This window comes from Rhipicephalus sanguineus, unplaced genomic scaffold, assembly GCF_013339695.2.
Source record: "Rhipicephalus sanguineus isolate Rsan-2018 unplaced genomic scaffold, BIME_Rsan_1.4 Seq707, whole genome shotgun sequence".
NCBI lineage: Eukaryota > Metazoa > Arthropoda > Arachnida > Ixodida > Ixodidae > Rhipicephalus > Rhipicephalus sanguineus.
Window position 1 is genome coordinate 1,948 of NW_023615816.1, and position 24,158 is coordinate 26,105.

The following is a 24,158-nucleotide window of genomic DNA, read 5'->3' on the forward strand; positions in this document are numbered from 1 at the left end:
GCGGGCCCTGGGCGGCCATTACGGACAGCTACCGTGAAACTCGTTCGGCGCGCACGCACTCGTGTGGCCCTAACGAAGACGTCGTCCCCTTCGATTTCGCAAATTGCCGCCTGTTGGCCGGCCGTTCGTTTTCCAACAATGAGCTCACGATTGGCGCCCCCATGCGTCTGGCATTTCTGCCGGCGGAAACGCGCTGCCTCCGCGCCATGGGATACGGGAAAAAAGATGCGGCAGTAAATCTAGAGGCGCGCAATTTCTTCTTCTCTTCCTTTCTCCCGCACAGGGAGGCCGCGGTGACGAAGCCGACGTCGTTTGTTACGCGTAAGTGGCGCCCAGCGCTCGAGTGCCGTGGGGGCCGGCCAGCAGGGTTGACCCAGGCCAAGTATTTAGCCTAATAGCGGCGCCTTAATGAGCCCTAATAAAGGGGGCGGGCTCGGCGAGATGTCTTAATAGAGCCCCGAGTGACAGGTCTTACCTTGTTGACGAGCCTGCCGCCCTTGTTGAAACATAGGAAGGTGCTGTTGGAACCAATGGTGAGCTTGGAACCCATGCCGACCGACGACAGCACCAGTTTGCCTGCACGAGAGAAGGGACAGCAGACGTTGGGCGGTGGACGCCGCAATTCCTGCAGCGGGCAATTACAAACCGGCTGCCGCTTTGATTCCGAGAGGGCCCACGGGAGCTCTGGCTCCGCGCCCGTTTAAATATACCTACGCACCCGCGAGAATTCCTAATCGGCCTTCGCCGCACCGAAGCGCACTCTGATACAGAGATGCCGGCTTATAGCTCGATGCCATCTTATACGCTTCGCGACGGTTGCTGCGACGCTCGCATGCCGCGGCCACATGCAAATCGGGCCTGTTATACATACGGACGTCGCGCGGTAGGACGCCATGTTCCATTAAGAATCCAGCAACTCCATTACCCGCGCATACATGAAAGAATATTATTGACGCCGTAGATGCCAGAAAATCACGCGGTATAGATGTATACGCCCAGTTCAGCCAAACGAAGCAAAAGTCCTATCCACCATGGCTGGCTGAAGCTTGGGAAATTCTTTTAGACCCAGAGTAGCTGCACACACTCGTCACTCGTGAAAGGCGCCATTTCAGCACTGTTTGTTCTTTGCGCAATCGCTCTGAAAAATTTCCAGTGCTTGAGCGGTCGCCTCGCGGCAAGAACTGGCGAGGTGAAAGAGCGGACGTAGGCTGGTGTAACGAGGAAATCACATGGATGGAACCTGGCGTGCTGCGCAAACAAACCTGACGAAAGGCAAACAGCTCGCGCGCACGCGTGCATTGGGGCTTGTTTTCGTCAAGTTGGGTCTTCACGCTCCACATTATCTTCGGCTCTGTTTTTGTGAACGTCGGTGAGAAAGCAGACACGGCCGTGTTTTCCTGAGTATGAAGCAACTGCCTTAGCGATGGTCTCGGTTCCGAGTCCTTCTACAGGCGCGTGCTTTTGCGACTTGCTGCAGCGTTGCCTGTGCTGACCGTTCTTCAGTAAACCGCATCTTCGCCCCGGATACGTATAAGTGAGGGCTTTCGTGTAATGACCGCTTTTAGGAGCGATCATGCGTGGAAGTTCATGGTAATACAGTACCACCGGCACATCTACGTATAAATCTGAATCACATTTGTCTACAGTGGCTGTCTGCGGAGGTTCTGCGAATGTTTGTCATGCATAGCGTATGGTTCTAAAGCGCGCGTAATGACCATGAATTGTCCCACTGCGGCGACGGCCTCTGTCTTTTTACTTTTGAGAAAGAAGGGGGATAGCCCCAGGTGACCACTCTAGACAAACGTCATTCAGACTGACGAGTGCTGCACCTTTCATTGTTTACAAACATACTCCTTGAACAGATTTTCGGCATGCCCACTGATGTACAGCCCGCTCAGTTTAGCGGGAAATAAAGGGCAACGGCCAGTAGCAGGAGTGCGGTAAATTATACATGACTACTTGGGGTCGTAACCTTGCTGCTATTATCGTGATCGCAACACCGTTTCTAGTTTTCGATTCGGTGATGCGCTTGTATGAACGCCACTATCCTTGATACAATGGATGTATTACTGGCGCTCATTGTAGCATCGTAATCATATCATTCGCCTCTTTCTTGTGTCGGGTCTGATCGGATACGAGCGAGCGACTGCCGCGCGATTAGGTATATTAACGCGATAACGTTAAAGAGCTCGTTTCGCAGAAATTCCGGTGTCGTTGGTTGTGAGCGAAAAATCACCTTGTCCGTGACCGAAAAATCGAGAAAGCTGCAAATAAAATAAAATAATAATATCGTTGGGTCCGAATGAGAATCGAACCCAGGCCGTCTGCGTGACAAGCAGGTGTTCTACCACACAGCCACGCCTCTGCTTGGAACAGCACTGAAAGTAACTTTCATGCTTCACAAACATACCCGTCCTGTATACAGGTGTCACAGTACGAGATGTAATAGCACAGTAATATTGCGTGGTACAAGCGTACATTGCCATCGGGCGTCACCCGATGTGAATATCATAAGGTCTTGGTGGTTTAAAGCCAGCCACCCGTTACAAAAGGCACTCACATACTACGCGTATTCCACGTAGTGGGTGCATCGCAACTTCGAAGAAGTTTCTCGCGCATAATTGCTCCTGGTTTAAAGCATGCTACCCATTACATAAGGCACACACCTCAGTGCGCGCATACTGTTACACACACGTAGTGGGTGCACTGATACTTGGAAAAAAAAGAAAAAAAACGTCATGCGCACAGACCTCTCACGCCACCGGGCTCTTGACACGCTTGTGATGGATTCGTCTACAAGCACCAACCACACTGCGGTGTCTTGCTCATCGGCGAGTTTTGGTGGGGCGTCAGTGTCAAGTGGCGCAAGACAACGAGGGCGACCACGCAAGACGGAGGCAGGGAAGTCAGACACCAAAGCTCGGCGTCTTGCGGCTATGCGACCGCTTTGTACTTTATCAATTACTCATGCAGTAATGCGCAATCTGAACTTCTCGAGTAACAACATACAATAAGAAGTATGCACTAAGTGGTCGAAGTACGCACCAGGGGCAGGATATCGCTATCGCGTTCAACTCTTATAGGCGAAGCTTAAGTGTCCCCCAATTTTTTGAAAGGACGCCCAGGCAGGCATTGAAAAGGAAAGAAAGAAAACTCACAGCTACGTAACACATACATAAACCGAAATATATGAACACGCACGCACATTTGACGCAGACGCACCAATCACCTAGTGGCACAGGGGCTATGGCATTCTTCTGCCACAAAGCCGTGTTTCGGTGCACCAAGGGTTCGGTGCGTGGCCGAAATAGTAGCGACGTGACAAGGTCAATAAAAAGAACGGCAGGCTGCGTATCTAAATTTCAGCAACGTCACATGCATGGCGTCGAACCGGGACTTCCTCGCAGGCAGCAGGCGGAACTGAGGTCCTCGAGAAAGCGCCAGAGCTTGAGGCAGCTTGCACGTCTATCTCGCAAGAACGCGCAGAACGAGAACACGAGTGTGTACACCTACTATATAACACTGGCTGAAGGGGGAAAGGCCCGCAACCGAACGCCATTGCGACTGCATGTAGCATGCACGTGCGTGGAAGCGCGGAAGATATGCTGACGGCAGTAATACAGCGCTAATCTCGTTTAACAGCACCCCGCGGCTGCGCATGCACGGTGAATCGAGTGCGCCCCTGGCGGGCTGCCACAAACTAAGTTCCTCAGCGGCACAGTTGTGTGCTCCGTGCGCAACGAGGCCTGCCCGATTGCAAGCGCCATGCAGCCGCAAGCGGCTTCTCCCCATGTCACCGTCTGCAAACGTTGCAAGCTCGACGCGACGCATCGCCAGGAGCAAGACGACATTCACAGCGGGTGTTATAAATACATATATGGCCCGACGGCGAGCTCAAAACCATCTAACGCGCAAACAAACAGCACGCGCACGAGGCTACAAAATGCCGAGTTATCGCCGCGGGCCCCAGATATCTCACCAATAAACAACTCGCAACGCATATAACCGCAGAGTCAGGCTTTTGCCACCGATACGATATTTTGCTTCTTCCTTTCACGGGCATTAAAAAACAGAAAGGTGGTTTGTAGGTCAGAGCCGCAGCGTGCAAGTTCAAGTGCATCCATCCCTCTCCTCTTCTATCTCTACGTATAAGCAGGCGCTTCGTTGATACGGCTACACCTGCGAGGGGTTGGGGGCGAGGACGTAACAAAAGATTTGCGAGAGATTAAGAATTCCGCGTGTTCAGATTCAGCAGGCGAGCTGTTTACCGGTGGCAGCTCTGAAGATCGAGCAGGGTATAGCACGCACGCCGTCTTAATATTGTCCTGAGCGCCTTTCTCTGTTTCACGTGCACAGCCGACACCTCTGCTAGGCGGCACAGGAGCAGGCACTATACGCGCCGCCTGACTATAGGCGTTCTTCGGCGCTGACAAGCTTGATTGAGATGATAGGTTTTTAAAGAGAGGGGCAATTCAAACAGGCCTCCGCGTAAAGACGTTGATAAAGCACCGGGAAGGAACGATTATTCACGCCTGACGTTGCCAGCTTCTGTGTCTATGCTTGTCTTACATTTTCTGGTGCACGCGACAGAAAAAAAAAAAAAGTACTATATATAGACGTAATATACGCGGGTAAAGACGAAGGTCAGATATGGAGCCTCAGTGCCATGACTGGTTCGCTTCGCGAAAAACGCACTATAAAATAAACAATCAGCACAAAATACTTTGAGCAAACCGATGCTGCTGTTATGCCTGATTCCGGAGCCTGACAGGCTCCCGTCTCCCGCATCGGGCGATACGAACACCGGCATGCGCAAGAGCGAGGGGCCTTGCCTTGGTCGCAGCGTACAGGTCAAGGGCGGCGCGCAGCGCGAGGCTTGCGACGGCCGCGAATATTTGACAGATAGGCCCTAATGTAAGCGCTAGATATGTTTACAGCGCACTCGTTCATTTTGCGCGTGAGTGATACCACTTGCGCGGCTGAAGCCGTCGATATGCATTCGTGCAACGCTTGTTGCCTTGTTGTGTTCGCGCAGAGCACGCGCACACTGTTTCAGTATGAGGATAAGCGGAAGGGTAGCGCAGTTCTTTTTTCCCCTACTGCGACGAATTCTGCACGTTCTTTCCATACGAAGCTGTTATTCCTCGTGCGGCAGAAAAAAAACATCAACAAACACAATGTCTTTTTGTCGCCGAGCTAGGGGCCGGAGGGCCTCGACAGGGGGAAAAACAAACTTGTCTGGAAGCTGGCAAGATCTTCCAGAATGGCGCTAGAGAGGCTCACGGCGGCTGTGTCGGTCTGGTGTACGCGTACGCGGTTGTTGCCCAGACGTACTCCTCAGCGCCAATTTCGTGTAGCAGCACTTGGTGGGGCAATGCGCTCGCTTTAAACTGCGCGCAAGGTCAGCGCGACCTCGACAGACTGCGCACTATACCAAAACAGCCTTTTTTTTTCTCTCGTTTGACGCACACAATGAAGAGCCAGAGAGGATTTATTTTATTTTAAATCCCGGGTGGCGGCATACTCCTGAGCAAGGCTCGCTTTCGAAACACGAGTGGCACGCGTCTGCCAAACTTCCTGCGCGGCACGTGCGAATGGAGCACTCCGCGCACACCTTTGACACGGCGAGCTCGTTTACGCCTGCTGGCTGCGTAACCGAATCGGGTGTCAGCGAGCGGGCGCGTGAGCTTTTGCCCTCGCGCCGTCTGGGGGCGATGTCGCAACACCACGGCTCGCGCCCGATCTACGCACACGAGCCTGTACGTGTATCAGCAGCAGACAGCGTCTCGTGCGGAAAGTTGCCACAGCGACTGTGCGAAAGCTAAGCAACATTGCGTGCTTACAAACTATAATACAGCTGTTTTGCAGTAGTGGCAAAAAAGGTTGCTCCCCCCCCCCCCCTTTTTTTTTAACTCTCAACCATTTCCAATACGCCGAACTTAATGTCTGTCGCCAGTCGACAGGCACTGCTAAATGGTGCAACGACCAATGCCGAACAACACGGCAGCAGAGCATACCACCGGTAGATGCACAAGAGAAGCGCGTGTCGAATCTGATCACGCCAAAAATCAGCATAAGCTCGCGCTTGAAAGACAGAAGCCGTGCTTCCAGAATCCCGCATTAAAAAAATACAGAATCTGAATTAAAATCCTCAAGTATTCCGTGCCATACCCGCGATATGTTCCTGAGGCACGCCCTGACTCCGGATGAATTCCGACAACTCGAATTTTGACAGGATTAGACGGCTGTTTTCATACCCTCACCACAAACTTGGTAGAGCACAATCTGTATCCTTCAAGCAGCTTCATGAGTAGGATGCATGCGGAGATAGATCCAACATGCCCAGACTGCGGTGACGTTAGCTCATTGAAACACATGCTGTGGCGATGCCCTGCGTTGCAGGACTACAGTCAAGAAGCCTGGTGGACCGCTGCTATCGACGACCCCAGCTACGACGTCCAGCTCCTGGCTGTCCGGAAGGCCCATGAGAGGGCGGAGAGGCTCGGCCTCCCCGTCCCGACATGGGACTAGCCATGAGTTGGATGTGTAAACATCTCATACTCTTCCCTCCGGACCAAATGTATTTTCTCTCTCTCTCTCTCTCTCTCTCTCTCTCTCGAATTTTGACAACCCGAGAATGTATTACAACGCGCAACACATAAATCTGAGTACACGGGCGTGATTCTTGCATGTCGCCCTCATCGATATGCAGCCAATATGCAGCTGGGATCGTACCTGTGACATCGAGCTTAGTAGTGCGACGCCATACATTGCCCCTGAGCCGGTGAAGAAATTGCTGTAGCAGATGGCGAAACTTCTCATTAAGTGCTATCCATACAGTTTTGTTGTCAAGTACCACTTGTTCCTTGTGAGACGTAAGAGATAGAGGAGATATCAGAGAGCATGTCTCACAAGCCGCTCGAACCTACACTGCCATTCGTTCTTGCGCAACAAACCACCGCCTCAAATGGCACTCGAAAACACCTCAGGAGTTCGTACGCGGACTCAGAAATATTTGAGACTGTTCTTTCTGCCTTCTTCGTTGAACTGCAGCTAAAGAGTGAGAACTTTTACGAGGAAGACGTTGCAGAATAGCCCGCCAAATCGAGGTAAGCGACGAAGGCATAAGTGGTTGCATATTGCTCTATGACAGTGTTCATCAGAGGCAGTAACTGCAGCAGCACTGACACACACCTTCAGAAATCTTTTCTTCTTGAGCACACTACGCCACATAGCACTGGGGTACTGCAGTAGAGCCGCGCTATGTGGAGTAGATACTAGGAGATGCCGTATTCCTCATACACAGGCCTCTTTTCCTCAGCTTCTACTAAATGGTCACGTAAAGATACATGAGTCTACTACACATCCGCATCGATGTAACAGAACAGCGAGTAGACGTTTAAGCCACCAAAATAAAATGAGAGAGCGCGACAGGGATACATGAACTCTCATTATTTTCTCCTGTTTTCTCACTAAGAACAAACAAAACCACATATGCCTGTAAAATGTGGACGCTTAATAAAACCTCAGTTTATTATTTACTTCCGATGCTCGTTTTTTCGCGCGCCGAATAAATCAATCAATAAATAAAATCAGCATGTCTGCTGTACTTAGGCAGAACCATTTATTTTCAAAAATCTGCCCTTTATATAGTACCGGTGTATGAGCAAGCAACTTGGCGCCCAAGCGGTCTATGGAAAACTAGTGTAACCAGTTAACTAACCGGTTACTTTGGGTCATAAGCTAATGTGAAGGCACTCTTCTCAAATGTGGACCAATTTTCATTTGCTGCGCTGCAAGCACGATAGACGCCCGAGGAATGCGAGATATTTTGGAAACAACTTTTCGGCGCGGCGGTTAGAAATCCGGCCGATCTCCACATTTACGACACTCTCGCACGTAGCGCGTCGCAACAGAAATCACGCAACTTTTGAGAGGTGCGAATCGATGCACGACGCGGTTGCACCGCGCACGCAGTCGACAGAAGAGCCCGCAGCTCAATCATCTCTCGATAGACGCTGACGTTCTTCGACGCAGAAGTGCACGTTCAGCGCGTAGAGACGGCCGAGCAACGCCCGATTTATCCGTAATTCCCGATCGCCTCTTTAAAAACAAGGCCACATACCGCGCTGAATCTACGGTATGACTCGCTAGATGTCGGAGCAGCCCCTCTTCCCTCCCTTTCCCTAATCACCTTCACCGGGGCTCTCCTACACGCTTCGTTATGGCATCTAGCCTTTCGGCGATTCTTACCGACCACCAGAGCGAGAATGAGATCTCTAGTCTCTGCTCTGCTTAATGTCGGGTTCATCAGTCACATTTTTTTCCTTCTTTTTCTTACAGGGTATGAACAAAAACGGCTCGAACAGACCGCAAGATTATAATCACTTGGTGGAAAAAAAATACATGTATAGAAAGAAGTAGGAGAGGGACAAGCAAGGTTAGCGTTCCCCTCTCTTGTCCCCCTCTTCATGTGTGTACGCGCGCACATGTACCCCGACAGTGCTTTCTTCCCTCTTCCTTCTTTCTTTTAATCCCTTCATCCTCCCCCCAGTGTAGGGTAACAAACCGAACGCGCGTCTGGTTGACCCTCCTGCAATTCTTTCCTTTTCGTCCTTCTCCTACTTTCATGTACAGGATCAGAAAGCGCGCTGCTTAGCTGAATGCTCACAGCCTCGTATGTGGCGGTGCGCGGTAAAGGGGCAGACTGATGCGAGGTTACCCTGAGCACAGTGTCCCTATCCACGCTATCTTTACGAAACTGTTACCACGTGAACGAGCACAAAAGACCTGGGATCCTGGTATCAGCGCCGATTGCGAGACGTCACCTTGACCCACGACAACAATCGTATCATTACGTGCTGTCAATACAGTTTTTATATCGAGCACCACTTGTACCTCCTTGCGAGACGTAAGAGATGGAGGAGATATCGTCGGAGAGCGTATCTCGCTACAGCCTATACGCTGGCCCCTCCTCACACCTGCCGGCCCGGCTCGACAGCCGGACCCAGGTGCATGCACCCGCAGCATCCAGCCGATGTACGTGTAGTGCAGCGACTAAAAAAAAAAAAAAGGCGACACGTTTTCAGGGATCCATTCACTTTCACGCCTGTAAATTGCGATATGAAAAAAAAAAAAAGACGATGTTTCGCTTTCCAAGCTCTGTAGGACAAAAAAAAAAAAAATTGTTCGCATGTTCCAAAAGCTCTTCTTCTCGATAACTCTTCAACACGTACTCGAAATACGACGTCAAGTATTTATGTGGATCCAGTGGAGTCACCGTATCACTTCTTGGAAACTCGATGCGTCTTCAGCGTTTCACAATTGCTACCTTACAGTGCAATAAAATAAAAAATAAAGAAATATAGAAAGTATTGATTCAATGCCTGTACGCGGAGCCCCCATCTTCACCGAAATCGTTCCCAGACTTTATTCTGTTACCACGTTCTCTTATTCAATGAAAAGTTTTGAAAGATTATCTGTTCTAGTATCCACAGATGCGCTTGTTGCTTTGCGTTTTCTAGTGTCTCATTGTCCTATATACGGTGTCCTTTCTTGCGTTGACCAGAACGCCCAGTTCGCTACTGCCGTTTTTGCGGCACTGCACATGTGTGGACGAGCGTATAAAGTATCAGCGAGCGCACGCAAAAGTGCTCAACAGTATCAACAGATTTATTGTGCGGAACTTCGCAAAGCCAACTCGATAGGATCGAATCTGTTTACTGTTATAATAGACAGTTATAGTTTAGCGTTAGCGTGATAGCGGGGGTTAAGGGAATAGCGTTACCGTGCCGCAAACGTTGGTTGCGGAAAGCGTGTTTTAGTTTAGCGGGGTAGCGTTTACGTGTCCAAGCCGGGACGGTGACGCCACCTAGCGAAGGGTGAATGCGTTAAAAAAAAAAGTGAAAAGAACAAAACCAAGAATGCTTGCCTGTATCCCCGCACGCAGCAATATTACTCCTTTTTTTAGTGAAAATAAAAGTAAATAAATATGAACTAAGCACCAAAAGCGAAAATTTTCATGTTACAGACTTGTTTACACCGATCTTCTAGATAGGCCTAGGGACGTTCGAAATGGGAAGCGATCTCAAAAACTACGCTAAGTTATCCGTAATACGGTGTCGTCGAAGCTACCTGAAGGCAAGCGAAGCAATTTCGCACAATCGTTTGCTACGAAAGAAGTGGATCCGTCCACATCAACGCTAAATTCAGTTCGAAGCGGGTGTCGAAAAGCGCCGCCATGTTTTACGTACACTCCACGCAAACACGCTAACGCTAAATCTGAAAAATAGCGTGCGTACGGTAAACGCTACGGGTCACGTACGGCACTGCGCATGCGCATTTCGGTCCCGCTATTCCGGTAAGCCCGCTATTCCGTTAAGCCCGCTAAACTATAACTGTCTATTATTTCACGCCCGTATAGCGTAGAGAAGAACGCAGATTAAGTCGGTCATCGAGAATCCAGCTTCCGGTGTTTTTGTTTTTGTGTAGACTACGCAGACAATAATATTGTTCCGCGCGCGCGCATCGTCTAATCAGGTCGCATATGCGGGCTGCATTTCCACAAAAGCAAATCGCGCAGCTTGACAACAAGAGATACGACGCTGAAGTATATGCACTCGCATCGTATGCTATCGAACACCCCTCCTAGCACCACGCGATGCAACTTCGCCGCACGTTGTGATGCTCCGCCGAATCTGTCCCATATTTAAGAGCGACGGATAAAGGGGCTAGACGGAAGGACAAACAATTATATCGTGACGTCTAAATGAGCCTTATCGCCTCCAGCCAGCTTTTCTTTCACGCTACCTTTTTTTTTCCTTCTCATTTTCTGGCAACCCTGCGAACTTCCGCAGCTAGTAAAACGAAAGACTGTTCATCCTTATCTCATTCTTGCGTGAGCAAACCTTCATGCAGATAGTCGCCCATGCAGATCGCGGTAACACACTTGATTAGGCTGAATGGAAAGTTTATGTTGTCCGCGCACACGTGTTATCTGAATGAGCGCACCTGCCCGCGCGCGTGTATGCAGCCGAGACGCCGAGAGGCCGCAGCGTAATCTCGTCCTGCCCTTGGGGGACGCCTGGCGACAGCGAGTCAAGACACCTAAGGCAAACGGCGAGATGTTAAAGGCGAACTGTAGCACAATTTTGCAGCCACTTAAAGAATAAAAAAGCTCATATTTATATAGTGTATGTATACAGATCAGTCTTACAGTAAAACTCTGTACCTTTGAAATACGAATGGATGTGTCACGTAAAGCTCGCGAAAATAGACTTTTTACAAACCAAATACTGAACAAAGAATCCAGCCAGTTTCACGCCGTGAAAAACGTAGAACAGCGAAGCTGTAAGCGGGCGAGTGGTTTATTACAATTAAAGTAAAACTCTAATTATTGTAATTAATTAAAGCTCGAACCGCTTTCCCGGTATTTTGCGCCGAAAGTATCATCGTCATCATCATTTAGACCATAATCATCACCACTTCGTTTTATTTATTTCCTTATTCACTCACCCTCTGGTCACGTGACCTGCGTGACGCCTATACTACTACTACTACTACTACTACTACTACTACTACTACTACGACGACGACGACGACACAGGGTAGACTAAGACAGCGTCGCTATAAAAAACACCGTCATTACGTATCGCCGGAAATAATGACAAGCCCGGACCGTTGGGAAGCAGCGCAGCAGTGCCTGAGCGCCACGACCGAGTTTTTAGGGGCGAAGATCCTTATAGCGGCACCCGTTCGTCCCCGTCGTAGTAGTGTGTAACCAGTCTTAAAAACGGAGGGGGCGTGCACACATGATGGCTCCCTAAAGACAATGCGCTGCGACAGTACGTGATATGTATCGCCCTCTCCTCTCCTACGCTTCCCCCTCTTTCTCCTCTCCTACGCGCCCGATCTCACGTCGGTGATGATGTACTGGGCAGAATTCACGGAAGATTCACGGTTTACCGATGAACCTCCGCAGCTTCGCCCACTCATCATCATTCACTCCGTGGATATGCTGTGATTTTTCTGTCACTATTGGCCGAGAGCGAACCGCAATGACCACCGGCCTCTGCCGGGCGCCGGGTGAACTTCCAAGAGAGTGAAACGGCCGTCCAACTTACTGAAAGAATGTCCCGGGGTGGCGGTCACTTTCTTGCCCTCGATCTGGATGTTGCCACGGCTGCACCGGTTGTAGAGAACGTACTCGATCCGGATGGAGCTGCCTTTATCGTAAGAGCGCAGTTTTTTGAGATTGTTGGTCAAGTTGAAATCCTGGCACTTCACCTGAAACGGGAAAGAAAAAACGGATGCGTAACGCCCGCTGCAGCAGCACGAAGCGCGGAGGAGAGCAGAATGGGCAAACACTTAAAATTACAGTAGTTAACTCGAGCACTGAAATCGTTCAACTAATAGTAATTAATAATAATTGTTAGTGTTTTACGTCCCAGAACCACGATATGATTATGCAGGACGCCGTAGTCGAGGGCTCCGAAAATTTCGACCACCTGGGGTTCTTTAACGCGCACCTAAATCTAAGCACACGGGCCTCCAGCATTTCGCCTCCATCGAAATGCGGCCACCGCGCCCGGGATTCGACCCCGCGACCTTCAGGTCAGCAGTCGAGCACCATGACCACTAGACGATGGCGGCGGGTATACTTCATAGTAATAAGCATAGAAACATTCCTCTGGCTTTATTGGACTTTATTGGTCTAAATTTGCGAGTCGACGCATTTTTCCGAACGTGCAAGGCAATAAAATCCGCGTGCAAGCAGAGTCGTCGCTAATCGCTGCGCATATATAACGCATCATTTTGTTGAGTACAAACAATTTGCAAGGTCATATCGTTTGAAGCCAAACGGACAAAGTTTTAGACAAATTTATGTAGGCGAAATGCAGAGTGACTCCATACAGTGCTTATGAGAATCTCTGTGAAGATAATGTGCGTAATGCACTTTGCCAGGAGTGTGTGTAAGGATCGCTTGTAAAAGGTATATACGTGCACCTAACCGCTTCAATTCCGCTATTACATCACGTGACGTAATGTGAATAATTAAGACTTAGTAACTGATATCTGATCATTTATCTATACTCTATGAAATATGTTTCGATAATCACCTGCATGAATAATGTATTGCCTCCTATATGGCCCCCTCCACACATGTATACACGCTAAAAATAATGATAATTTCTTTTGTGGCATGTTTACTCCACTGCTTAAGGACTTGCTTAGTCCCCTCTGAAACGCACGCTGCAAGACATAGGGAGCCAAGTGCTGTCAGCGCTCTTACCACATGAGTGAAGACCGTGAAGACAACGATTGTGAAAGGAGCACGATTTGCCCACGAGGGCGTCGATTCTGTAGGCCGTTACATGTTGTACTTTCTCTGAAGCCTTCTCCCCTTTCCCCAGTGTTGGCCAGCCAACCGGTATAGGCCAGAAGATGCTCTAATTATTGTAGAGAACGTGCTTGAGAGCTTAAACGCTCGACTTTAGTGGACCACAGTTTATGAAACCTCAATTTAACAAGAACATGTCGTCAGTGGAGCGCGCACCTGTACAAAAAATAGGCGCGCGCGTACGTGGTGACTTTAGAATTTTGCTGCGAAAATAAGTCAAGTTTTTGTTGTTGTTCTCGTAACCTTATCACAGCGGCCTGACACGGCATAAGCGCACGTGTACCGTCGCGCAAGCTATTAAACAGCTCATCGCGTTGGCTCAAATTGACGCCAGTGTTCCCACCCATCTCTGCAGCCTCTCTTCGTGCCGCGCGAGAGCGACAGTACAGACGAAGGCCGGGGGCCGCCGAGCGAGAAGGCGTAACGCCAACAGTGCACGCTCGACGCCTCGGACGGCCCCCGGTCGCACGGGTGGTGTGCGTCGTGCGCGGTGGACGTCCGGCGGCGGATGCGTCAGGCCGCGGCGGGACTCGCAGCGCTGTGCGCGAAATGTCGGCCGAATTTGTCAGCTCGTCACGTCACGTCATGAGCGGGATCCAGCGGGAAGACAGGTCGAGTCTGGAATCAATCACGGCGCCTGTTTTCGACGCCCCCGAATTTTTTCCCGCGCCGCAGACGGCAATCCGGAGCGCCTCTGATGGACGGCGTTTCTTGCTCTCGCCAAAGCATGCGCGGGGAGACTGGGAGCCGATTGGCCCCCGGGCAAGATTCCGCGGCTGACAGCGGCCGGCCGAAGGCGACCCGCGGCCACGAAAAGGTTGATTAACTGTGCCGTGTACGGACCCGCCCAGTGACGAGCCGCCGCCGCCGCTCCCGACCGAGCGCCCGAAAAGAAGAGATGCGCCGCCTTGGCCCAGTCGCTCTCCTCGGCTTCGGCCATTCACGGGATGAAGCTCAAAACCCACCGAAGAAGGTGTCGAAAGCTCGCGTAGGAGGCGAGTCACTCGAAATATACACCGACAAAGTCTCTGAAAGGCCAAACTAACATGCGTTCGCGTAGCGGTCCCACGTGTATCCTTCTCCCAGGAGTTAGTGGCAACTGATCTCTATGTCTCGGAACAGGTGTATTAGACAGGCGCGAATAAACGATTGGCACGTGTAAGCCAAACAAGTGCCTCTGGTTTCGAGCGAATTAATTCGTCTTGCGCCTACACAACGCCTTCGCGGAGGACGGAGACCATGTAATTCGGAGAGTGTGCATGCGGCGGAATGGCAGTTCACGCGAGTGTGAATTCGCGGCACGCAGCACGGTGGCCTAGGGCGCCCCATGAATTTTCAGCGCGGATTCCAGGAACCTCGGGTTATTACCCTGCTTTACGGGTCGCGGCAATCTGGACATTTCTTTTTTTCTTTTCTTTTTTTGTAACGCGAAGTGCATTTCGAAGCTAGCAGGTATTATTAAAATAATAAGCACGCTTTCCTACAGGCCTCAAATAGACTTCATGCGGAAAGCGATTTAACAGCGCCGCGGAGGCTCTAGAAGCATGACCTTGCTTCTTACTATTTGCTGCGGAATTTCGACACGGAACACTGCGAGCACTGTATGGTATAACAGGATAAGCGTTGACTGAAATTCTGGCGAACCAGTGGGGCATAAGGAAGTGAAGTGCAAATATTATCGTACCGGCCAATGTGTTGCATAACACAAAGAGCGCGAGTGCAGAGCCCGGTCAGGATCTTTTGTCCGTTCCGCAAAGGTGCTACTTGTCTGCGTAAACAACGGCCGGTCTGTTTAATCTTTTCTTCCCTCTTTTCGTATACCTTGAATTCGTTTTACGACAAAGTAGGTGTTCGTAGAAGCCGCAACAAAAGGTACCGGTAAAAAAAAGAAAAAGAAAACGAGCTTCAGCAGGTGTAAGAAAACTTTTAGTAAGCGTGTATTCACTTCCTTCAAATCTTTGTATCCTGCATTCCCCATCCCTCCGATAGCCCTTCGAATAGTACGTACGTTGAAATGAATAAATAAAAAGAAGTACGTCAGCTGAGAGCGAGCCGCCAAGGAGGCCCGCGAGGAACCCCCAATACAAGGCTTTAGGACGATCGGCCTTTTAAAGAAGCTAAGGTACCGGTGGCCTGACCTTCCACGAGGCTTCTCCACTACCTGAAGTCAAGAAAGCTAGCTAGGCGGTATATAAGACAGTGGAAATGAGAATTCAGTGATTAGCAGTTAATCAATAGCCGATTTAATGAAAGCTGGTAAAAACAACGAGAAACTCGTCGTCAGTAACGCAAAATCACCATAGGAGGTGCGCTACAAGGTAAGCCGGGCGGTAAGCTTCGGAAGCGAACAATTTTATACTTTCTTATAAAAAAAAAATGTTACCTTGTTACCTATGGCGAACTCAAATGGGAACGTTGCGCTGTCACGTGGTAAAGTGAAGTTGGCAGAGACAAATGGACGGCGCGACCTTTTTAGTACTCTTTAACGACCTTGCTCCATAGAAACCCGAGGCCACCCGCGGTGTTACCATAGCTGTTCGCAACTTGTTCAACATTCACATCGCCAAGAGCAATACAGAGCTGTGCGACGCTGAGAACCAGTTCAAACAAATCAGGAAAAAAAAATGCTTACACGTGAAAAGATTGAGACTTCACATGCACTGCGATATCGCCATCGAGGTCGTTGAGTGCAGAATAAAGGTCACAAACATTACAAAGTACAGCCCTCCCTCATCACCCGCCACGGTGGTCTATTGCTGGAGTGGAGGCCGCCTATACTTACCAACGGGCCGCAGTGAAGCCACGCCGCGCGCGCGGCGGCCATCTTGCCATAGGCAAGAAACGTGAGCCAAAGCGCGCCCGCCGCGCTGACCGCGTCTTTCCGCCGTGGTTTTTCATTGTTATAATGGAGAACATTAAGGGAGAAGTTGTCAAGAATAAGAAGCGAAATCGCAGATAAGAATGCGGTCAGTTTTATTCTGTTTCTATTGGCGTTTTCCTTGCAAGCATGCACACCGAAGGGCCTGTATCACTGTTTTTTTTTTTTATATAATTATCCTCGTAAGAGCAGACCTCCACTTCTCGGCATTCATTTTCCTGTTTATTTCGTTCGTCATGTGACGGAGTCTTATGCATATATGGAGTTCGGCCACTTTCTTTGAGCGGAATATAAATGTGGGTCCAAAGCACCACACTCGATATGCTCATCGAGAAGGATATATATTCGTCAAGGCTTGAAAGCCATCTCTTTTCTCAAGACAAGCTCAAAATCTCCAAAACGAATAGTTTTGGCTTTGCATGGACGTGCTTCAAGGGCATTCAGCTTGCAGTCGACACTATTTCAATAGATAAAGCTTTTTCGATACTATTTCGTAGGCTCGGCCGCTCTCTCTTACCCTGTCAATGAATCAATTAAAAACGCCCAAGTGGCATAAGTCACAAGTTTAAGCCAACGAGCATAGTCTGTCATCACGTATTCCAGTCCCAAAGTCCGTATATCTAACCGTTTAGTCGCCCACAATCTCAACATGTTTTCTCATTTGTCATCAACAATCAAAGTTCAGTAGAGTTTCTGTGCGGCATTGGGCTAGCTTTTTCGAGACAGTGACTCATCTGTGAAGCCAGCATTTCCTTTGATGTATTTCTGTACACCGTTCTGTGCGCGATTAAACTTCGTGCGTACATACTCGTAAGCTGATGGAGAATAGACGTGCAGCGTTAACGCAAACGCCCGCAGCTCGGATGGAATACGTGCCTTTCTGGTCTTTTCGTGCCCTAGGGGTTGCTGTATGTATGGGGGAAGGCTGCAGTGAACATCGCCCTGCCCTACTCAGACATGAGCTTTTGATCCTTGATCTCCTTTATTATCGCTTGAGGATCGAGCCTCGCTCTTTTTGGTTAGTGTGCAATTTTTCTGCTGCAGAATTTTCATCTTGAGCTGTTTTATCTCTTCTTGGAAAAGATGAAGCATTTCTTCGTAATGCTGCCGTATAGGTGATACAAACTGTCACACCTTCAACAACTTTTTTCAATTTGAACGCATCTAACGGTCGGAGTACCCCTGGGCGATCGGTTCGCTTTATTTGCAGCTGGAAAGAGCACTGCACAGTTCAGACCTGCTGGTTTTACTCGATCGCTGCACTGCATAAAGCAAATACAAATATAACGAAAAAATGCACGAATGTAAGAAAAAACAGGTCCTTGTATATTGCCCAAATGACGTTACTTAACCTCATAGTTGCGAGCTACCCTTTTTTTTATAGCACGAACAGGGCAACCGATAACGAAATCTCGCCTATTTATATAATTTCAATGAATAGCAAGCGGTGCGTTATTTTCCTATTCGCGCTCCGCACCAGTGGTATCAAGCACAAGAATGTGTATCACTGGGTTTTGCAAGTGTTTTACAAATGCGTCAAGCCCAGCTAGTCGAAGAACTCCCAGGTCGCAGCCTAGTCCGGTCGAAACAATTTGGCGAAAAGTGCCTCTAACATATGCGATCGCCGTCTTTTGGCTTCCAGACTTCCCGTCAAACAGCCTGCCCCAACGTGCTTCGAACATTTGAGTCCTTACGAAACCGGTTAGGAAAAAAGAATGACCGTCAGATGTGAAATTAGAGACAGATTGAGGGCTGTCAGCATATGTTCCTGCATATAGAGAAGTTTTCATCGAGCTCGAAATGTTCTGCTTACAACTGAAACTTCATCCCAGAGTACCTTTTCGCTCGATTTATACAGCCGTACGCAACGCACAATGTATCCAACAACGTCCGGACGCCACCACGCCATAGAACAGCTAGAACATCTATGCGGCCGCTGCAGCATGCGTTGCGGAAGGCGCGCTTTCTGCCTATGGCAAGATGGCGGCACGCGGCTTCAGCTGAGGGGCGCCTTTTCCACTCCAGCAAATTTTATTTTAACCTCCTTGGCGGCAACCAGCCGCTACTAACCGCACCGTCGTCCTGACACAACCGCGTGACCCAGGCACATTTTCTGGCACGGACAACATTGACGTCGAGGATTGGCTTCAGCTCTACGAACGGGTGAGCGCACTGTACAACTGGGATCCGACGCTCATGCTGGCCAATATTCTATTTTACCTTGAGGGCACGGCGAAAGTTTGGTTCTGCAACCACGAGCAAGAGATCGCGAGTTGGGACGTGTGCAAACAAAAACTCATTGATCTGTTCGGCAAGCCCATTGGGCGCCGTCGCGCTGCACAGAAAGAACTCGCGTGCCGACTTCAGACCTGCACAGAGTCCTACATCACGTACATTCAAGATGTACTCGCGCTCTGCCGCAAAGTTGACGACAGGATGGCCGAAGCTGAAAAGGTTGCGCATATCCTCAAAAGAATCGCGGATGATGCGTTCACTCTCCTGGTTTTCCGCAACTCGTCGACAGTGGACGACGTCATTAATGAATGCCGACGCTTTGAAGAAGCGAAAAATCGTCGGATTACGACACATTTTTCACGTCTTCCCAACACGGTTGCGACGTCTACTTGCGAGGACATCCGTCCACCACCTGCTCCTGCTGCAGCTGAGAATATTGTACGCCTCGTCCGTCGCGAAATTGAAGCTGCATCTACGGTCCCTGCGCAAGCTCGTGCCCCCGACGATTCACACACGATTTCCCTCATCCAGACCGTTGTACGCCAGGAGCTCGCCAACGCAGGAATCCAGACACTCTGCCCACTGAACAGACCCGACTACCTTCCACCCGCCCCACCTGATCTGCCCCTCAACTCGTACGCCCGTCCTCGTTACCGGAACTCGGCGGAATGGCGAACCTCCGATGACAGGCCCATCTGTTTCTGCTGCGGACGCGTCGGCCATATTTCTCGCCACTGTCGCAGTTCCTGGAACTCACAGCCTTGGCCGACCTATCCCAACATCCGACGTTCACCTGGTAGTTCCCGCCAGCCTGCGCCCCTTGAAGACGACGCCGCTACACCCTCATCGCCCGCAAGACCACACCGCTCCCCTTCGCCGTCCAGTCGCCTGTCCCGCTCTCCTCTGCGTCGTCGCTCACCTTCCCCCTTCTACTCCTGCCGCTCCTCGGAAAACTAACGGGCGCAGCTCCTGGAGGTGAGCCTGCCTTGACGACCCGACCCGAAATTCCTCTGCTTACACTACCTGGACACAACCTGCTCAAAGTAGATGTCGACGGCGCACCTGTTATAGCACTCATCGACACTGGCGCTCACGTATCGATTATGAACTCGAACCTCCGTGCTCGCCTAAAGAAGGTGCTCACTCCTGCTCCGATCGCTGTGGTCCGTGTAGCCGATGGTGCAACTCCAGTTGTCACTGGGATGTGTACTGCTCGCGTCACTGTTGCTGGGCGCCATACTTTTGTTTTGTTCTACGTTTTGGAGCAATGCCCGCATGAACTCATCTTAGGACTTGATTTTCTGTCGTCCCATTCAGCTCTTATTGACTGTGCCACGGGTGTCGTCCAACTCGCCTTACCTAATGCCGTTGAGCCTTCTGATCCTGCGCCTAGCAAGCTGTGCTGTGCCGATTTCGTTCGCGTCCCCTCTCTGGCCGTTACGTACATTGACGTCTCTCCCGATCCATCCGTGGCCGACGGAGATTACGTCGTGTCACCCAACGCTACCGTCCTCTGCTCGCAAAATGTCACGTTCCCGCACACCGTCATCCGTATTCACGCCAATGCCGCATGTCTCCCTATCGTCAATTTTGGACTATGCCCTCAGGTGCCGCCCCAGGGTATCTCCCTCGCAACCCTTGCCCCGGCCTGCGACTACCACATTTCCGCCTTAACAGGGGATACACAATTGCCGACCAGTCCTGATTTGGATCCAACTTCATCAGAAAGCATGACGAAAATGATCGCCTCTGACCTCCCGGCCGAACATGCGAACGCCCTTCGTGCCCTTCTCGCGTCGTACCAGGACATCTTTGACCTCAATGACCGGCCACTGGGCCAGACAACCGTTGTGAAGCATCGAATCAACACCGGCGATGCTAACCCGATCCACCGACGACCCTATCGTGTTTCCCATACTGAGCGCCAAGTCATACAGAAAGAAGTCGACAAGATGCTTGCCCGGGACATCACTGAACCTTCTTCAAGCCCCTGGTCTTCCCCTGTCGTGCTCGTCAGGAAGAAGGACAACAGCTGGCGCTTCTGTGTCGATTACCGAAATCTCAACAAGGTAACAAAAAAAGACATGTACCCCTTACCGCGGATAGATGACGCCCTTGACTGTCTCAGTGGTGCGAAGTATTTCTCTTCAATTGACCTTCGTTCCGGGTACTGGCAGATTGCAGTTGACGACATGGACCGTGAAAAGACCGCATTTGTTACGCCTGATGGCCTTTATCACTTTAAAGTGATGCCCTTCGGGTTATGCAATGCCTCAGCTACCTTTGAACGAATGATGGACGCTCTCCTTCACGGTTTTAAGTGGTCAATCTGCTTATGTTACCTCGATGACGTCATTGTCTTTTCGCCGACTTTTCAGACACACCTCGAGCGTCTCTCGACAATTCTTTCTGTGTTCCGCAAGGCCGGACTTCAGCTCAACTCGTCGAAATGCCACTTCGGCCGCCGGCAACTTACTGTCCTCGGACATCTTGTCGATTCTTCTGGTGTTCGTCCCGATCCAGAAAAAATTCGCGCAGTCAAGGATTTCCCTGTGCCGACCTGTGCGAACGACGTTCGCAGCTTTGTAGGCCTGTATTCCTACTTTCGAAGATTTGTGCGCAATTTCGCTGACATTGCGCGCCCTCTCACGGATCTACTCAAGAAGGATGTGACTTTTGCCTGGGGTCCTGAACAAGCCAGTGCCTTCACAGAACTGACCATGCGCCTCACGTCGCCACCGATTCTCGGCCACTTTGATATGTCCGCTCCAACAGAAGTGCGTACCGACGCCAGCGGCCATGGCATTGGTGCTGTTCTGGCTCAACAGCAGCATGGTAGCAACCGTGTCATTGCATACGCTAGCCGTCTTTTGTCACCCGCGGAGCGCAATTATTCGATCACGGAACGCGAATGCCTCGCGCTCGTCTGGGCGGTGGGCAAATTTCGCCCATATTTGTAGGGACGGCCGTTCGCCGTTGTCACCGACCACCATGCCTTATGCTGGCTCTCATCGTTAAAGGATCCTACTGGACGGCTGGGTCGGTGGGCCTTACGGCTGCAAGAATATTCATTCACCGTTGTCTATAAGACGGGTCGCCAACATGAGGACGCAGATTGCTTGTCGCGTCATCCAGTAGACCCACCAGATCCTCCTGAGAGCGGCGAGTCTACATTCGTGTTGGCACTTTCAGCGTTCGCCAACATCGGAGACGAGCAACGACGTGATCCTCACTTGAGAGACATCATTAACCGGCTGAGTGGCCCCACAACTCCTCCGTCTCTCCGTCTGTTTGTGCTCCAAGATGGCATCTTATATCGTCACAACATGCATCCTGACGGACCTGACCTGCTGCTGGTTGGTTATACCCACACATATGCGTCAGACTGTACTCGCACAGTTGCATGACATTCCAACCGCTGGTCATCTGGGCGTCTCAAGGACCTGTGACCATGCTCGACGTCGCTTCTTTTGGCCGGGTATTTATCGCTCCGTTCGCCATTACGTTGTTTCGTGCAAGCCTTGTCAGCACCGCAAAACACCAGCCACCCTTCCAGCAGGGCGCCTTCAACCCATCAAGATACCAACCGAACCATTTTACAGGGTTGGTCTTGACCTCCTCGGCCCTTTTCCTCTATCCATCAGTGGAAACAAGTGGATAGCTGTTGCCACAGATTACAGCACTCGGTACGCGATCACACGGGCTATCCCTACCAGTTGCGCCACCGACGTCGCTGACTTTCTTCTCGAAGACGTCATCCTTCGTCACGGCGCTCCTCGACAGCTCATTACAGACCGGGGTCGATACTTTCTATCCAAGGTAGTCCAAGACATCTTGCACTCTTGTGCTACAAAACACAAGTTCACCACAGCATATCACCCTCAGACCAACGGCCTAACTGAGCGGCTGAACAGAACTATAACAGACATGCTCGCCATGTATGTTTCTCCAGATCATCGTGACTGGGACGAAGCTCTGGCGTTCGTAACGTTTGCCTACAACACGTCTCGGCATGATACCGCAGGTTTCTCTCCATTTTTTCTCCTCTACGGACGAGAACCCACGCTGCCTTTCGACACGCTCCTTCCTCCCGTTCTTCATACGACATCAGAGTACGCTCGTGATGCCATCGCTAGAGCTGCAGAGGCACGCAAGGTTGCCCGTCTTCGTCTTAGCACTTCGCAGGACAAACAACGACGCATCTACGACGCCCGCCACCGCGATATCCACTTCAATCCTGGTGACATTGTCCTTCTTTTGACGCCGTCACGGCGAGTTGGCCTGTGCGAGAAGCTGACTTCTCCGTACTCTGGTCCGTACCATGTCTTGCGCCAAGTCACCGACGTCACGTACGAAGTCAAACCTCTGGACACTACCATAGCGCGACCCCCTGAAATTGTTCACGTCACTCGACTCAAGCGGTATCACTCGGACCAATCAAGCACCGGGTCGGTGCCTTCGCCGCCGGGGGTGATGCTACGAAGCGCTACCGAAGATGAAGAGGGAGACGTGATGAAAGAGGACGACGTTCCCTGATTCCGCGCGGACTTGGCTCCATCTTGTATGCCTGGCTTTGTCCTCTGTATATACCTTGTAAATATAACCTTCAACGCCTTGTTCTCCCCGTAACAATATTATTAGATGAAAGAGTGTTTACCTAGTGTTAGTCATATCCCAGTGCGTTTACAACGTGTTACATCATTTCAAGTGCCTACAGGCGACATCATTTGCAGTTCTCAATAAAGCTTCGCCAAAGTCATGCTGGTGAAAATTGGAGAAAATAATTCTTAATTGTATTTTCAGAGGTATCAATGACTTAAAAGACTCGTAATACATAGTCTCATTGAACCAAAAGATTTTCAAATATCAACTTCTTTTTTTTTTTTTTGTCTAGCTTTGCCACAGTACAAGTTCCTATGCTGTGGTGCACGCTTTACAGGCAAAAAGCCGTCGGCTAACCTTCTTTTTTTTTTCCTTTCTTTTTTCTAGTCGCAAACGAGTTGAAAGTAATTTGTATTAGATTACGGAGATGTTGTGAATCCAAATTTTTGGGGTACAAACAGCCGGGCGTACAAATGCACGCAAAACAAGTGTAAAAGAGCGCAAGCAGGGAGTGCGTTTGGGTATGCAAGGAAGTTTCGGTGCACCAATTGTAAAACTTGATTCCCGGATCAGTCACACACGCTCCGCAAAACTTCCATACAAACCCGTCTTTCCATCCTACAGGTCCAAGTTTCTCAGCGCGAGAAGTTCTCTGGGGCTGAACTCAAGAGCCATTCCTTGATACAAAGGCGCCACTATTACCAGGAAGGCGAAAAGCTGACAGGTTATTGCGATCAGCTGCGACCAATCGTAGCCATTTCATTGAGTGAAAGATGCACTTTAGCGATGTCCATGTCTATCTATCATTAACATAATAAGAGTTTATAAACGCAATGTTTCTAAAAAAACAGCGAATACAAATGAGAAACTTTGACACCCCCTATCGAACATAAGCTGCACGTTCGCGTTCGCTGAATATCTTCAATAACACCGACTGCGATATTGCCCATACACTTCATTAAACTAAGCCGGCGCACACAATGCGCCAAGGTTGAGTTCTGGCTATCGCATCGGCATGTCGGCTATCTATGAGTCAGTGCAATA

At 50.2% G+C, this 24,158-nt stretch overlaps 1 protein-coding gene across 1 annotated transcript; it reads right to left on the reverse strand.

The window, feature by feature from the left end:
- Nucleotides 1–475: 475 nt before the first annotated feature.
- LOC125756773 (uncharacterized) lies at nt 476–14,339 on the reverse strand (the record flags this gene model as incomplete). The annotated part of the gene is made up of 3 exons (XM_049411708.1): nt 14,181–14,339; nt 12,123–12,285; nt 476–576 (listed from the first exon to the last, which is right to left on the reverse strand). Coding segments are annotated over exons 1-3 (423 nt in total), but the record flags the coding sequence as incomplete, so codon positions are not given.
- Between the last annotated feature and the right edge of the window lie 9,819 nt (nt 14,340–24,158).